The sequence below is a fragment of the Malania oleifera genome, chromosome 3 (assembly GCF_029873635.1).
Source record: "Malania oleifera isolate guangnan ecotype guangnan chromosome 3, ASM2987363v1, whole genome shotgun sequence".
Lineage (NCBI taxonomy): Eukaryota > Viridiplantae > Streptophyta > Magnoliopsida > Santalales > Ximeniaceae > Malania > Malania oleifera.
The window spans coordinates 25,978,934-25,995,895 of NC_080419.1; the positions used below are offsets into that span (position 1 = coordinate 25,978,934).

Consider the following 16,962-nt stretch of genomic DNA (forward strand, 5'->3'; position numbering starts at 1 on the left):
CATAGGCAAAGTACCGAGCTCTTGCTACTACAACATGTGAAATCTAATGGCTTTTCTATGCCTTACAAGACCTGGATATCAATCATTACCAGTTAATTTTGTTATATATTGACAGTAAATCAACAATGTCCATAGTCACAAATCCTGTTCAACATGAGAGAACAAAACATATCCAAATCGATTGCCATCTTATTAGAGAAAAATTGCAGCAACATGTTATTAAACTTTTCCGTATTCCATCAAAGTTACAGCTAGCAGACATATTTATAAAGCCCCTCGAATCTTTATCTTTTCATCATAATCTTTGCAAAATGAACATTTATAACAACAATGTTCATCTTGAGGGGGGGTGTTGGAGTATTCCATCTTATATTGAGAATATGGAATTAAAAAGGAAAGTAGAAAGAATTAAAACAGAAAGAAAGAAAGAAGAAAAGAGATGTAAATTTAATTTTTCATTAATCACAATCCAGCATTTGCTGTTTGCCATTTCTATTTTTGTTCTCTCCACTAAACTCGGGTTCTCAACATCTAGCAAAGCTTTATGACAAATCAAGCCATATAAGCTGGACTACAAGATTAATGAATTAACAGTCCATTAACCATCCAGAGCTTAACTCAACTTTGGATCAATGAACTCTTCAAAATTTTGAGCAATAAAAGCCTAAAGAAAAAAAAAATTTAATTACTCAGAAATCATCTCAAGGCTAAATTGATCAAAACAATAATTTCACCAACAGATTAATAAATCAAGATTATCATTCCCGACATGGCCCGCAAGCTTGTTTAACACTAACAAGTTTTTTTTTATTATTATTATTTTAAAAAGCCTCTTGAAATAATTTTTTATTGTTCCCCCTTGATATTACAGGATTAGGGTTCCTCCACCACCATCCTATCCTATCACTCATTCAATAATCTTGGCAATGTGATTCTGTCCCTGAATTTTCTGAGCCTCTTCAAAGCTTTGCTCTCCGTAGTTCTAATTTGGCAATGGTACCCAAATGGACTTCATCAGGACCATCTGCAATTCTCAGAGTTCTAGCCGTAGCCCACAGATGTGCCAGGACTGTGTCGGAAGACACGCCAGCTGCACCATGCACCTGCATTGCCATGTCTAGCACCTGCAGTGCCATGTTTGGAGCTGCTACCTGCTTGATCCACGGGTGTGGAAATTTTTAAACCACCCAAGTAAGAAGTTCAAAACAACAACAAATAAACTATTTATGACCAATATTATGGTGAAACAACCTATCTGGTCTAAAAATCCTGAACTTTGAATGTACAGATTGCATAAGAGTTCTATACCTTGGCCATTGCAAGAATCCCACGGGCTCTGACATTTCCAAACTGATCAAGCTGATCTGCAGCTTCCAGAACCAACAATCTGGTTCTCTCAAGCTCCACTCGGCACTGCAAGAGAGACAGCCAATTAAGCAAGACAATGACAAACTTCTGAAAATATTCTTGTTGCGGAATTTGGCCCAGAAATAAATAATATTTTTGGCAGATCAGAATTTGGAGTTATATATGATCACGAGAAATAAATGATAAAAATAAATAAATAAATAACACACACAAGACACAGGAGATTTACGTGGTTCGGTAGTGTGCCTATCAGCTGTAGCAACTTTTTCAACACTAATAAAATCATTAGATATAATATCTCAAATAAAGTGAAACTTGACAGCTCATTATACATTTGATTTTTGGTCAAATGTATTGCACTCTGCCTGTCACAGTAAATAACAGTTTAATTTTATTGTAAGCCTAAATCAGAAACCAAACCTCTAAGCCAAATGACTTCTTTCACTGCTTCAGTCAGTGCCATATATTCTGTCTCAGTAGTAGAAAGAGCAACAGTTGGTTGTAAAGTTGCTTCCCAACTAACAGCACATCCCTGACAGGGTGAAAATATAGCCAGTCAGGGATCTCCTCTTGTGCTGCATAATCAGAGTCCACGAAACCAACAACACTTTCAGAAGTGTCAACGTTGCTACATTCAAATATCAGATCAACATCTAAAGTATCCCGTAAATACTACAATATCCATTTCACAGCCTATCAATGTTCTTTTCCTGCATTTTTCATGTACCTACTAACAACACTAACTGCATGTGAAATGTCTAGACGGGTACATACCATGGCATACATAAGACTGCCAACAACATTAGCATAAAGAACACGTGAGATGCTCCTTCTCCTTATTGGTATATGGTGACAATTTCGCTGATAAGTGAAAATGCGTAACAAGTGGCGTACAGACTGCCTTGAAAGTTTCCATCCCAAACCTCAAGCACTTTCTCAATATAATTTTTTTGAGATAAACAAAGTTTTCTAGCTTAAATTTCCATGCCCAAAATGTTCCGAGCTGCTCCTAAGTTTTTCATCCCAAACTCATAGTTGAGTTGAGATTTCAACTTAGAAATATCCGACATGTTATTAGCAGCAATTAACATATCATCAACATATAATAATAAATATATGAACGAATCATCAGAGAGCTTCTTGAAATACACACAACTATCATAGTTACTTCTGCAATAACTATGATCAATCATAAATGAGTCAAACCACTTATATTACTGTCTTAGAGATTGCTTTAACCCACACAATGATTTTTTCAACAAGCAAACATGGTCTTCTTTTCCCTGAACAACAAAACCTTCAGGCTTATGCATGTAAATATGTTCTTCAAGGTCATCATGAAGAAAAGCAGTTTCGAGTTGTTCAAGTTCCATATCATATAAGGCAACTAAAGCAAGTAAAACACGAATTGAAGTATGTTTTACCATAGGTGAGAAAACTTCATTGAAATATACACCTTTCCTTTGACTGTAGCCCTTTGCTACCAAATGTGCCTTGTACTTAGCATCCTCAACTCCAGGAATTCCTTCTTTTCTTTTGAAAACCTATTTGCAGCCATTAACCTTTTGACCCTTCGGTGGTTTAACTAACTCCCATGTCTGATTTCGATGAAGAGATTCGATCTCTTCAATCATAGCAACAATCCATTTAGCAGTACGTGAAAGACTCATCCTCTTCGATGAATTCTGTCATAGGCAAAACATAAGCTACTAAATCTGCTTAAGCTCTCAGGTGGCTTAATTTGTCTGCGTTGTCTCCAAACAGCAATAATGTCCTGTTGCGGTGGTGGTGCTTCTTCATGTTACACCTCCTCCTCCTCAGTAGGTTGATCTATCGGTGCTTCAAGCATCATCTTTGAAACATCAAATTGTAACTCCACCTGATGTTTGTCACTTTCACAACAACCAGTATCGAAAGAATCTTTTTTTTGGTGAAGCATAAAAGATTCATCAAAAGGGACATCCCTAATAATTAGAAACTTGGGTGACTTAGGATCAGGACACCACAACTTGTATCCTTTCACCCCTTGTTTGTATCCAAGAAAGATGCATTTCTTGGCTCTAGGCTCCATTTTCCCTTCATTAACATGAGCATATGTTGGACAACCAAAAATTCTTAAACAAGAATAATCAGCAGGTTTACCCGATCATAACTCCTCCAATGTCTTGCATTCAATAGCAGTCGATGGAGACTTGTTCACTAGATAACAGGCTATGTTGACTGCTTCAGCCCAAAATTTCTTTGGCAAACCTAAAGTAAAGAGCATACAACATGCTCTCTCCAAAAGAGTTTTGCTCATGCGTTCTGTAACTCCATTTTGTTGTGGAGTACCCTTGACTGTACGGTGTCGAACGATGCCTTCGTTCCTGCAAAACTCATTAAATTCTCTTGAACAGAATTCTAAACCATTATCAATCCGTAAACGTTTCACCTTTTTACCGGTCTGATTTTCTATCATGACCTTCCCCTCCTTAAATTTTTCAAACACATCATTTTCATTCTTCAAGGTATAAATCCAAACTTTATGGGAAAAATCATCAATAAAGGTCAGTATATACCGAGAACCCCTGAGAAAGGGAACTTGTGAAGGACCCCAAAGATCAGAATGGATATAATCCACGGTTTCTTTGGTCCTGTGCACTGCATTACTGAATTTAACTCTTTTATGTTTACCAAAAACACAATTTTCATAAAAGACAAATTTACCTGTCTTTTGTCCACGAAGTAAACCACGTTTACTCAATACGGTCATGCCCATCTCACTCATATGACCCAAGCGCATATGCCACAACCGAGTAATGTCTGAATCTGAGTCAACTAAACTAAAGCAAAGCCATAAACTGTATTGTCCTGCAAAAAATAAAGACCATTCCTTCTATTTCCTTTCATCACAATTAATGCACCTTCGAAACTCTCAATACTCCACCTTGAGCTGAAAACTTGCAACCAATAGCATCAAGAATACCTAAAGAAATTAAATTCTTCTTCAACTCCGGAACATGCTGAACATCTATCAAAGTCCTTACAATACCGTCAAACATCTTAATTTGAATTGTACCTATTCCAACAATTTTACACACCATGTTATTACCCATTAAGATGGTTCCACCATTAATTGATTTATATGTGGTAAAACAATCTTTATTGGGACACATATGATAGGAACAACCTGAATCAAGAATACCTAAAGAAATTAAATTCTTCTTCAACTCCGAAACATGCTGAACATCTGTCAAAGTCCTTACAATACCGTCAAACATCTTAATTTGAATTGTACCTATTCCAACAATTTTACACACCATGTTATTAACCATTAAGATGGTTCCACCATTAATTGATTTATATGTAGTAAAACAGTCTTTATTGGGACACATATGATAGGAACAACCCGAATCAAGAATCCACTCATTTTCTGAGCTAGAATCGACAACGGTAACTAAAAGAACATATTCAGCATCTAAACATTTATTTTCAACAACTCCAACAACAACAGAAGAATTTCCATTCTTATTGTCCTTTTGATCTGATTTATTATTTTTCTTAAGTTTAGGACAATTCCACTTAGTCGGCCCCTTCTTGTGACAGTAGAAGCATTCAACATTTTTCTTCGGTTTGGATTAGATCGACCTTTATTTTCAGATCCCTTATTTTGACTCCTCCCCCTCGCAATAAGACCGTCCCCAATTTCTTCAGTATTATTGCTAGAAACATTTTTCCTTAATTCTTGTGAATTTAAAGATGTATTAACATCTTCCATACTAATGGAGTCTTTACCATAAAGCAAAGTGGTAACAAAATGCTCACAGGAATGGGGCAATGAACATAATAAAATAATGGCTTGATCTTCATCATCAATTTTAATATCAAGATTTCTTAGATCCATAATTACCCAGTTAAATTCATTAATGTGTTCTTTAATAGACATACCTTCTTTCATCTATAGTGTGTAAAGATTTTGTTTAAGGTACAACCTATTGGTGAGAGACTTCGTCATCTAGAGACTCTTGAGCTTTTGCCACATTTTCAACGCATCTTCTTCCTCCACAACCTCGCATAACACCTTGTTTGATAAATTGAGAATAATTGCACTGCGAGCCTTCTCGTCTACTTCTGCTAACTCCGCAGCTGACACTGTTTTTGTCAGAACAGTCGTCGCCATCGATGATGCCGATGTTGCAGCCGACGTGGTTGCAGTTGGATCCTTGCTATTGGCTCCTTTTTCTTCAGGCAATTTTTCTCGTGACCAAAGTGCCTTTTACAGTCATTGTTGGACCAAAATGGCCATCAAATTTCTCGATCTCATATTTGGCAGACATTTTGGGAAAACTCCAAATAGATATAAAAAACTAAAATAACTTTGATACCAGTTTGTTGTAGAATTTGGCCAAGAAATAAATAATATTTCTGGCAGAATCGTAATTTTGAGTTATATATGATCAAGAGAAATTAATGGTAAAAATATTTAAAAAAATGGCACAAACAAGACATGGGAGATTCACGTGATTCGGCAATATGCCTACTCCATGGACAAAGACGGATCAGGAGTATCCACTAAAAATAGTAGGGTACAAAATAATGGCAGCTCACACTCTCAACCCCAAAACTCAGATACACACAATAATCCTCACAGGATAGTATACAAAATTGGGTATACAATACTTATCACAATATTACACTGATTTTGGGATTATACCTTTGAACTGCAAGCATGCCCTTTTATAGGCATTCGGGCAGACTAAAAAAAATGCAAACATGTGAATCGGCAGTGTTTGTCATGTGAAGTGACTGGCAACAAGTCATGGTCATCACATGGCCCATGCATGGGCATGGACAACTGCAGGTCATTGGCAGCATGGGCAGCTGCAGGACATGGGTTGCATGAGCATGACATGTGAGCAGCATGGGCAGCACACTGCCCCATGCGTCCTGTTCCAACAATTCCTTAGCTTGAAAGACGCAGAAAATACAAAATAGTAACCAACTTTAGTCCAGGGAAAAAAAAAACACACACACACACACACACACAAAAACAAACAAGCAAATAAACATACGACACAAAAATATAACAACAATTTGAACCCCTGCATGCATGGGACATTCCATTCAATTCATTCTGATTCATTAGTTTAAAAACCAGAAGGGGGTGAAATGAAATCATTGCTGCCAATTCTTCAGACAGGCCAAAATTACCTTGGCAATATCAGAAAGAAATGAACCTTGTTGAGCAATCAACTTTCCAAACACTCTTCTTCTAAGTGCCCTTTGAACTGCCATCTGCATGCCACGCTCTGCTGCACCTACCAGCCTCATGCAGTGGTGCAACCTTCCAGGGCCCAACCTACCCTGCAAGCATGTAAACATTGAACAGTACCAAATCTGAGATATCTGTTTGTGCATCTGAAGGAGGAAAATCAACCACATAATAGGCCCCGAGACAATTCCAGTCACAAAACCACATGAATTTAAGTCTTAGCCATCCAACCATTCCATTTCCCTTAACTGAATCTCCTAGGCGCTTCTTAGTGGGCTTAGATCCTGTTTGGTATTGTGCCTTTTTGGCCCAGAAGAACTTCCAGATCTTCGAAAAGTTTTAGCCCAGCATGTGAGCCACACACATCCGCAGCATGTGTTGCCAAAAAGACTTTAAAATGTTAATGCTCGCAGAAATTTACATATATTCAAATTTCTTGCAGCTGGAAATTTCACTAAGACACCAAAATGTGCAGATTTTAAGTCCACAGAAGTTTGAACCTCGTATAGTTGGAATTTGTAAATTAAATTTTGCCATTTTGGGAACAGTATCCAAATTTTAAAATCAACATGGTATACAAATCTTGTAACTAGAGAATAAAGTAGAAGCAGCAACCCTCCTCAGCAAAGCAAGAACATTTTACCTGCGCAATTTCAAATCCACGCCCTTCTCCCAGCAGAATATTCTTGGCTGGAACACGTACATTCTCAAATGATATTTCTGCATGCCCATGAGGTGCATCATCAAAGCCAAACACAGTCAGCGGTCTCTTTATGTGTATACCTGGGGTCTGTATATCCACTAAGATCATGGATTGCTGCTTATGCTTAGCAGCAGTGAAGTTTGTTTTTCCCTGTGCATTGTTCAGATTACCTCCATTAACTGCATCTAAAAAAATTAACAGCAGCCACTGACATTTTCTTTAATTGAGAATGGAGACAAATAAGCTCATGCCTTCCAAGAAAACTGACCATGACTATAAGAAGTCTGCACCTAGGATCCATTGCTCCACTTGTCCACCACTTGTTCCCATTGATTATATAGTAGTCCCCTTCTCTGCACATCCAAGTATCAGTGATGATTACAAGCAGTGCAGAATTTTTCTTTTTTATTAAAAAAAACATTCATATTTATCATCACAAAATCATTGTTCCACAAAGGACCCAAAAGCACCAGCACTGACACGTCATCTTAACTCCACAAAGTCAAAAGGGGAGAAAAGGACCCTCCACCCAAAAAAAAAAAAAAGGGCATCCTACAAGAGGTCCTGCACATAATATTAAAATGCTTAAATTTGATCCTTTATTACTCCCGTTTGAATTTGCATTCAATTCTGGACTGGTTTTCACCCCATTAACATAATTATTACAGGTATGATCTTATATTAGAACTCCAGATTGTTGCATGAGGGTACATTTTGAATTTTGAAATCTATTTTAGACCGACTATCAGTCACTAACATAAGCACAAGCTGCACAACTATGATTTTGTAATAGAATTCCAGATTATTGAATGAACCTACCGCTCAATAGAACATTCAATATTGGTTGCATCAGAAGATGCAACTTGTGGTTCTGTCATTGCAAATCCAGATCGTATCTTTCCCTCTAGCAATGGAATTAGCCATTCTTGAAGTTGCTCTTTGTTTCCATAGCGCAATAACACCTAAATCAAAAATTGGAGTTTGCAGTAAACACATGCAACCAATCCAGTAAAATTTCTTTTCAAAGTATAAAAAAGCAAATACAAATCATATTATTACATGCATGGGTTCCTACGATAAGAATTTTTTTTTCCATAAATTAGCAACCTGATTATGACTAGAAGCAATTCAAGAAAACAAAGAGCTTCCCATATCTCTATCTATTAACAAAAAAAATTAATAAAAGATCAGTGAGCAAATCCTGTAATTTTCTTCGTTTATCAGTTGAGAAATTCATGAAAGGTAGAAGAGTACTTAGATCTTGCCAGACGACAGAGAATACCAATGTGCTTCTCTCTCAATTTCATCATTTTCTAAATTCAGGGAAAAAAAATTCTTTTACCTCCATATTTCCTGTGTCGGGTGCCCCACAGTTGAATACCTGTGGAGCCCAAACAGAACGACCCATAATCTCACAGAGGAACCCATATTCAAGATTTGAAAGGCCAGCACCCAATATGCGATTGTATACATCCCCAGAAAGTGTGTGGTTTCTCCCTTCAAAGATTATTTTTCTTGCCCTAGCAGCACTATCCAACTGCATAAAAAGATACAGAAATCGGTAATACTCTGTTAAAAAGAGCATCATCTTCCATGAACACACTTTGCACTTTCCAGGGTGGGAAGAATAGGTATTTCAACTTTCAAGCCTTCATTTTCAGAGAGAAAGATAGGATCAGAAAAATGGAACAGATGACTGGGAAGCATAAATGAAAATACATACAGGTATCCATAAGTTCCATAAGCCCTCTCTCTTCGCCAGCTCCTTCAAGTTCTCCTCCTCTGGGTGAACTGTCCATCGCAATTTAGACTCCGCAAGTTTGTAGAAATTTTTTTCCATGGGATATATATAATCTTCCATAAACTTAATCAATTTATTTCTCAAATCTAGAACCTTTTTCTTGGGAACAAGTTTTCCTGTATCCCTTAAGAAAAGAGCTTGATCTTCACTGTCATTTCTGAATGGCTCTAAATGATCCTGCGCAACTGAGTTTAAATAGTAGAAAGGCAACATGAAAATTATGCAATAATTATATGTAACAGTCAGGGAAACCAAAAGGACTGACACAAGAACAGGTAGGTCAGGCCATTTGTTTCACATGACTTCCCAGAAAATATTTCAAACATTTTTTAGTATTCAGGTTGTCCAGAAAATCCTGATCAGGAAAATAAGCAAAGAAGTTAATATAAAAGACACTTAAGAAGCAGAAAACAACTGCTTTCCTGGATGCTTAAAGCAATCGAAAAAGAAAAAAGAAAAGAAAGGACAAAAACAAAACTTAATTTCAAAACCTGGATATCTAACATGCAAGGCATAGCCATCAAATGGTAGGTTGGCCTCTTATTTCCTTGAGCTGAAATGGCATGAAAATCTAATAAGTTGTCTAATAATACTGTCAAGTTGACTAATGTTACTGTACTTAGTAACCTCATTCGCCTTAAGATCCACATATTCTCATTCAATGCTAGAATTGTGCAGGTTGAGTGCAGATTCCCCCAACATCAAGAATTAAAACTGGGGAAATACAGAATTTTGGATGTCAAGCAGATTCCTTTATCATATATTTTCTTATCATAAAATTACTTAACAAGACAATCTGCAGTGGGTCAGTACACAACAAAAACATAGCTTATTGTTGTTCATCAGGCTACAAGCTTTTAATTGCTTATAAACAAACTACAGAATTAGCGGTTTGACACTAGCACAACCATACTCAAATATCAGCGGGGACAGGGTATGATGTTGAGGACAAAGACTCAAGATTCTAAGATAATTAAAATCTAAAAGTTGCCACTGGCACACCCTCACTCTAGAATTTGGTTGCTTAGATATTGCTTTACGGTTAAATCAAGCATGCTTTTGCTCAACTTACAAGTTAGAACCATAAAGATGCTGGTATCTAGATGTCTAAAACAATCACAATCTTTCTGTTATGAAAATATGTAAACTATATTATTACCAACTGCCATCAAATAATGTGGATACCAGAAGGAGGGCGCTCAGGGAGTACAGATCTTCGTTTAGTAAGTGCCAATGCAGAATCTATAAGAGCATTAGCTTTCATCCCCGCATGTCGAGCACGTTCACCTCCAGATGCATTACCCTGCAAACCAAAATAATAAACTATTGTACAAAATAAAGTTCCAAGTTAAACAATATTACTTCAGAAGAAATGGAATCACAAAATATACCATTATATATCTGCAATAGACCCCTGTATATATTGATGCCGCACGGAACATGGAAAAAGCAACATAGAACTTCCACTCAGCAAGAGGCCACGGTGTTCCCTATATTGCAAAGATATATATAAATATTTAGCCTGCACCAGCAGACAAAAATATCTAGGAGAAAAAAGTTACTGTTGTTTTAAATATCACAATGGATGGAGCAAAAATGAAGCACATCAGTTCATCAATCAATTTGTTTACCAAGGAGACAAATCAAGACCAAGATACTCATAATGCTAATGGCCATATTTCCAGTGGTATCCTTAGTACTAACCCACCATCATTGTGTCATTATTACTCAATTGCATCAATATAGTCATCAAAGTCTCTTGCAGAAAAAAATCTATTAAATCATGTTGTCACATTTGATAAATTAGAAGATGTAAACACAAGTCCTTCTCAGAGTGTATTATCTTGGATTTTTTCCCCATAAGAAATGCATTTAAATGCATACAAAAAACACTATCAAATAATAACTAAGAATGTGGGTCTTACTGCTGCAGAACAGTATTCTGCTAAATATTCTGCTTGGGAAGGAATCCCTTCTGGAATGCCGGTAAGCTCAAGGCCTTCAACTTGAGGTTTATCTATCTCAATATCAACATTGTAATGCTGTCAAGAAAGGAACTTGTGATCAGCTACAAAATGTCCACTTGTAGAGCATTTAGGCTCTTGATTAATCCAGAGCTGCTATTACTAACTAGATAAAATGGCATTGCACAATTATGCTCATCAACTAATATAAATTTAAACAAATAAAGAATGGCATGCATGCTTCAAGTTGTAACAAAAAATGTAGGTGTTCCCATGGTATAGACTTAGTCTGAATAATGATAATCACCAAACAGCTGTATGCAACATCACACATCTGATTTCCAAGAGTAGACAATTCCCAGTCAAGAATACCAATCACTCGATCCTGCATCATTAACAGTATCTCATCAGATGTGCGAACCACAAAACTTTCATTAAGGAGAGTATTTAAATGTCTCCATTGTTTGACCTCGCAAGAGACAACTTAAGAAAAAAATATTACATTCAGGCCTTGTTTGGCTGGGGAAATTTATCTCTGAAAAAATAAAAAAGAGTAAGGTAACCCATTTCCATGGAAAATAGTTTCTTATTTTCATTTGAAAAATATTTTTAGCCCAATCAAACAATGCCTCAATATTAATTTTACATGTGTGACTCTATAACATACACCAGCAAAGTTCAAATGAAACACCATTGTCCTTAGATAACCAAGTATAAAACAAATAAGTTTGACGCTTTTCAAAAAATTCTAAAATACCAGACCTCAGTTGGGTGGAATACTAGATTATCAATCCGAAAGTCACCATGAACAAGACCTCTTGCTCCTCCTGTAGAATCTTCAGGAGGAATATGCTGATTTAGCCAGTCAATCAGCTCAAACATCTTCGGATTTCTTTCGGGCTTACCCTCGCCAGTTGAAGAAATATATTGTTTCGCCCACCTCTCAACCTAAAGCAAGCAATATATTTCCAAGATGATTCAAGCATGTCTATATTTCATGATGCATTATTATGCTGCAATTGGAAAAAAATAAAAATAAAAATAAGAACCCATAGTAAGCACAAATAAACAGATTTAGAAATGGACTACAAACACACATGTTGGGCAGTATATAACAGTGTTCCTTATAATGCATACATTCAAGATGATAAATCCAATCCCTAGTAATGTGGTAATTGTGATCAAATGAAAGATCCAATCCCAAAAGAATAAATCCCTTGACCCAGTTATAAAAGAGAAAAAACTCATGAACAATCCCCACAAACATAGAGCAACATATAAATCTTTATGAAATTTTCCTTCTTTAAATTTTAATGGATCAAGAATGAGTTATTTCATTAATTTCATATATGTAGTAAGCAGGGACATAAGTTGGTTTGTACACTTATCTTGACCATTTCTTAAAAGAACACTTGGAAGTATGTTATACAATGAGATGGCACCTTAGTGTTTTTACTACTTTCCCTTTTAACTAACCAAATGCTAATCTGCCCAAGTCCAAGAGCAAGGCAAGGCCAAGTTCTAATAGCCTAATCAAAGGGAACTAGTTTACAAACACAATGTTTATGTGGGGGAGAAGGGAGGGAAAGGGAAAGGAATGGAAGGAGGGGTTTAATTATACTGTCATTTTGGAAGAATATTTTTTAGGAGGGAAGGGGATCAGAGGGTTCTTCATTCCCTTCCATTCCTCCAAAACCCCAACATATAAAATTTCCAGATTCATCCCTTGCCCAGCTTTGTTGCAACAATCAGACAACAGCCAATTGCTCCTAAACCACCAAGAGATGGATAAATATAAATTTAAAAAGTTAATTATATTAGTAAATATATAACAATTATCAATAATAATAACTAAATAATTTGCTAAGCAACATTGATTTGTTATTTACTGAAATGGTGACTGATTGAACGAACCATACTCAAACTGAAGCCAGCCAACAGAAAAGCCAATAAGATTTTCCACATAGAAATCAAATAAACCAATGTTAAGAATCAAAGAAGCGAAAACATTCTAAAATGACTTTTGAGTTAGCATAGATATAGCCTCTAGATTTATGAGGATCCAAAGATTGTCTTATTTGTCATTGATATCAGTGGCAGAATATAACTAAATCCTGCCCTTTAAGCTAACCAAAGAATTATGATCTAGGGCCAAAGTCACATCCAATCTTCCTTCCGCACAAGTCCTTCACCGAAGATACTCAGCTTTGTTCTATAAGCGTAAGACATTTCACTGGTGAATCATAATAACCAAGTATAACCAGACTAGATTGGAAAAAATTTTCAGAAGATCTGCATACCTGTCGCTTGCAGTAGTTCTCCCGTCGACCATAATTCCCTAGACCAATGGCGTCTACATCTGCAGAATGCAGAGAAGCCAAGGCCGAAGCAATTGCACTATATATAGCCCTCCTCCTCCAAGGAGATATATCCTGATCAAATGGATTAATAAAGAAATAAAACCCATCAACATCATGTGGATTTACAGCTTTTTCCTATCTCCCATACATAGATTTACAAATTGACACCCAAAATCATGCACACAACAAGCCATATGCACAAAATATTGATACACTTAGAATTTTAGTTCAAACAGAACATTGATTAAAAGGTAGCAGAAGAAAGAAGGTCATACAGCTAGCCTGAGGTCCAAAAAAATGCGTCCTTCCAAGTACTCCATCACGTAAAATGCAGTTCCGAGTACGCTTGGATCTGTACACAAGCAGAAGACCTTGGGGACTGGAACCTTTGTATGAACACCTAGTGCCCGGAGAACCTATAAAATCAAATTCAAAATTTTTGAATTACAGATGGCCTTTCCCTTATTTTCCTCCATTTGGTTACCAAGAAAATTGGGGAAAGAACATGACAAATTCTATAGTAAGTATTAAGCCATGTTGATCAGCTGTTCTGCTATCTCGTGTTCCAAGAAATGAAAAATCAGAAATTCTATGACAGTTTATTTAGGGATCATTTGGTATTCAAAACAGCTCTGTTTGGTCAATATTTTTAAAACTAAAATAATTAAGAACTTAACTGAACAAATGCTCATTTTTTACTTGAAAATAAAATATATGATTAAAATAATAGAATTACAAAATAATAAACGATAAAAATATTATAACAAAGTTTGCTCACTTTTTACTCCAAAAAAAATATTATAATAAATAAAAATTATCATAATTATTTTACTAATAATTGTATTTCAGAATTCACTTTAGAAGAGCAACCTTATTGTAAATGACAATCGAAAAATATGGTTTTTACTATTATTTTCTTTGAAATTTTATGAATAGTTTTATTTCAATAATATTTAAAATTCATATGATTATTAATTTAACTTAAAATTAAAATTTATGCATAAAATAAATTATTTAATTTACAAAAATTAAAATTCAGAATATTGAAGTATTCTGAAAATAAACTGACAGAACAATTAAAACTTATAAAATTTAATTTTCAATTTTTTCAAAAACAAGTAAAAATTGAAAACATAAACAAACTCTTCTTTGATGTGTAAAAATAAAACGTATAGAAAATAAAAATAATACCAAACAGACCCTTACTTTCTTTTGTCACATTTTCTCACTAAACAAACGGTTAACTCAATGAATATCAGTAAACAAAGCAACGCGGATGAGCATAAAAATGACCATAAAAACTGAGAATTGATTACCACCTGATACTCCCTCTCTACATCATGAGCAGACCGAAGCAACTTCCCAGGAGGCTTCTTTCTCAGAACATATCGCTTCACGGAGGATCCCGAGCCCGCTTCCACAAGAAACGTAGGGTTCGACTGACCGTGCCCGAACTAATTAAAATATAAAGCACGCCCAAACAACAATCAGGACAAAATTAAAAACAAAAACACAATTTTTTTTACAAGAACAAATCACATAGAATTGAAGGTGATTCTGCCTGCGAGACGGTGAACTGCGATGGAGGCAAAGGAAAACCTTCCACGTTCGCTGAGCAGTAGCGAAGCAAGGCGTCGGTGTCGAATTGGTGCCCCGGCTGCACACCGCCAACGAGGTCGGAAGTTCGGTGAGCCATCGGATCACACTGAGAATTCTCCGACAAGGTTTCTGCAGTAGTAGGAGAAGCAAGCCGGGCTTAGAAGGATCAAAGAGGCGAGCAAACAGGAAGGTACGTGCTGCTTTGGCACGTGGGGACGACCTAGCTATACTATTTTCTTATTAAGTCTAATCTGTGTGATTATATTAGCTTAAATACACCAAATATCTAAATTCCAAATAAATTTTTATTTTCTTAATTTCTTACTTAGAAAATAAATGTATCTTCTTACCTTTTATGTATTTAAATCTATATATATATATATGCATATATATATATATTTATATTTGAAAAATAATACTAAAAATTGGAAAAAAAATTCAAATTGAAGATAGTTTTATTTACTAGAAGAAAAAAATAACTAGCAGAATAAATATAAAAGTGAGAGTTTATTTTATCCAATAAAAAATATAACATTAAAATATAAATAGATTATAAAATTTTTATTATTATAGGCAAACCGGGTTGGGTCAAATGGTAAGGGAGACTTGTGACTTTTGGTGACCACAAAGTCATGGATTTGATTCCTCCTTAAGAGTTTATTCCCATGAATTATCAAGAGTGTGTCAATGGGCGGGCGATTTTCACCTCCACCGGGTTTGGTGTCGCACCATAGTATCCAAAATGACGCAATGGTAGCTGGAGTCTCCGAATTATCTAAAAAATAATAATAATTATAAAAGTTTTTCTTAACTTTTTATAATGTTTTGTGGTTTGCTTATCAGAAATGCGTCAATGAGTAGGCTGTAAGGTTTTCATCGTCTAGTTTGGTGTCACCTAGATGGGTTCGAAGGGCTTGCCCAAATAGGAGTTATGGGTAATAAATAATAATAATGAGAATAAGAAATATATTTTTATAAATTTCCTATGAGGAATCATTAGAAAAGTGATTTTTTGAATATTATACATACATATATATATATATATATATAATCTTCTTTCCACAATTATTAGGAAAAATATATTTTTATTATTATTTTTATAATTTAGTTATAATCTAGGACAACTTTAAATTTGTTTTTGAGCAATTATATATATTCTCAAATTTAGATCCATAGTATTAGGAAATATAATTTTTTTTTCATTTTCTTCAAAAAAAAAAAAAGACATGCTACATCCTGACCTTAACATTTATCATTTTTTCACTTTTTACTATGATTTTTTATTATTAAAGTTGTATAAATTAACATGCGTAAAAAGGAAAAAAAGATACATTTACATCATAAACACAAAAGAATATTAGAGCTTATTTTGAGAATGAACAATTGATTAAAATTTGCTAATGTGTCTACTTCATATTTGTCAATATTTAATTGAATTATCCTATAGATTATGTGGTAGACCTACTCTACCTAATAATTTCTCAATTATATGTCATTGTGTATATCTTTGGCTACAAAGGATAAGGACAAGAAGGGTTGATTTGAATGATTTACACAATTAAATAAAAAAGTTTCTTGAATTATGCTCAAGTATTTTAAATAATTTGATGTGTGATTTAGTAATTAAGTCTAATCATAAAATATTTCTTTTAATTCTTTTTTCATCTATTTTGTAATAGAAATACAAGCAAAGGGTTAGACTAGGAGTGTAAGCTAATCAACCTTACTCGCGAACTACTTGAACTCAGCTCGTCCCCTATCTCAACTCGATTCGATTCTACTCTAGTTCAAGTTGAATCCAAGCTATTCGAACATTTTAACGAGTTGAATTTGAGTTTCATAATACTTTTTGAGTCAAGGTTCACGCCAATCAAGCTTTCTAATTTATTATTTTTAGCTTATAAATGTCATAGTAT

General features: G+C 35.1%; 1 protein-coding gene across 1 annotated transcript; it reads right to left on the bottom strand.

Annotated features, from left to right (window-relative positions):
- Positions 1 to 712: 712 nt before the first annotated feature.
- Positions 713 to 15,289, bottom strand: LOC131150867 (probable acyl-CoA dehydrogenase IBR3). Its single transcript, XM_058101908.1, has 17 exons — positions 15,009 to 15,289; positions 14,767 to 14,901; positions 13,723 to 13,863; positions 13,388 to 13,519; positions 11,850 to 12,035; positions 11,395 to 11,472; positions 11,049 to 11,165; positions 10,515 to 10,613; positions 10,309 to 10,426; positions 9,046 to 9,308; positions 8,665 to 8,859; positions 8,142 to 8,284; positions 7,591 to 7,675; positions 7,263 to 7,472; positions 6,559 to 6,711; positions 1,309 to 1,413; positions 713 to 1,151 (listed from the first exon to the last, which is right to left on the bottom strand). Exons 1-17 carry the CDS (start codon positions 15,141 to 15,143, stop codon positions 960 to 962), a joined length of 2,487 nt encoding a protein of 828 aa, XP_057957891.1. The 5' UTR covers positions 15,144 to 15,289; the 3' UTR covers positions 713 to 959.
- Between the last annotated feature and the right edge of the window lie 1,673 nt (positions 15,290 to 16,962).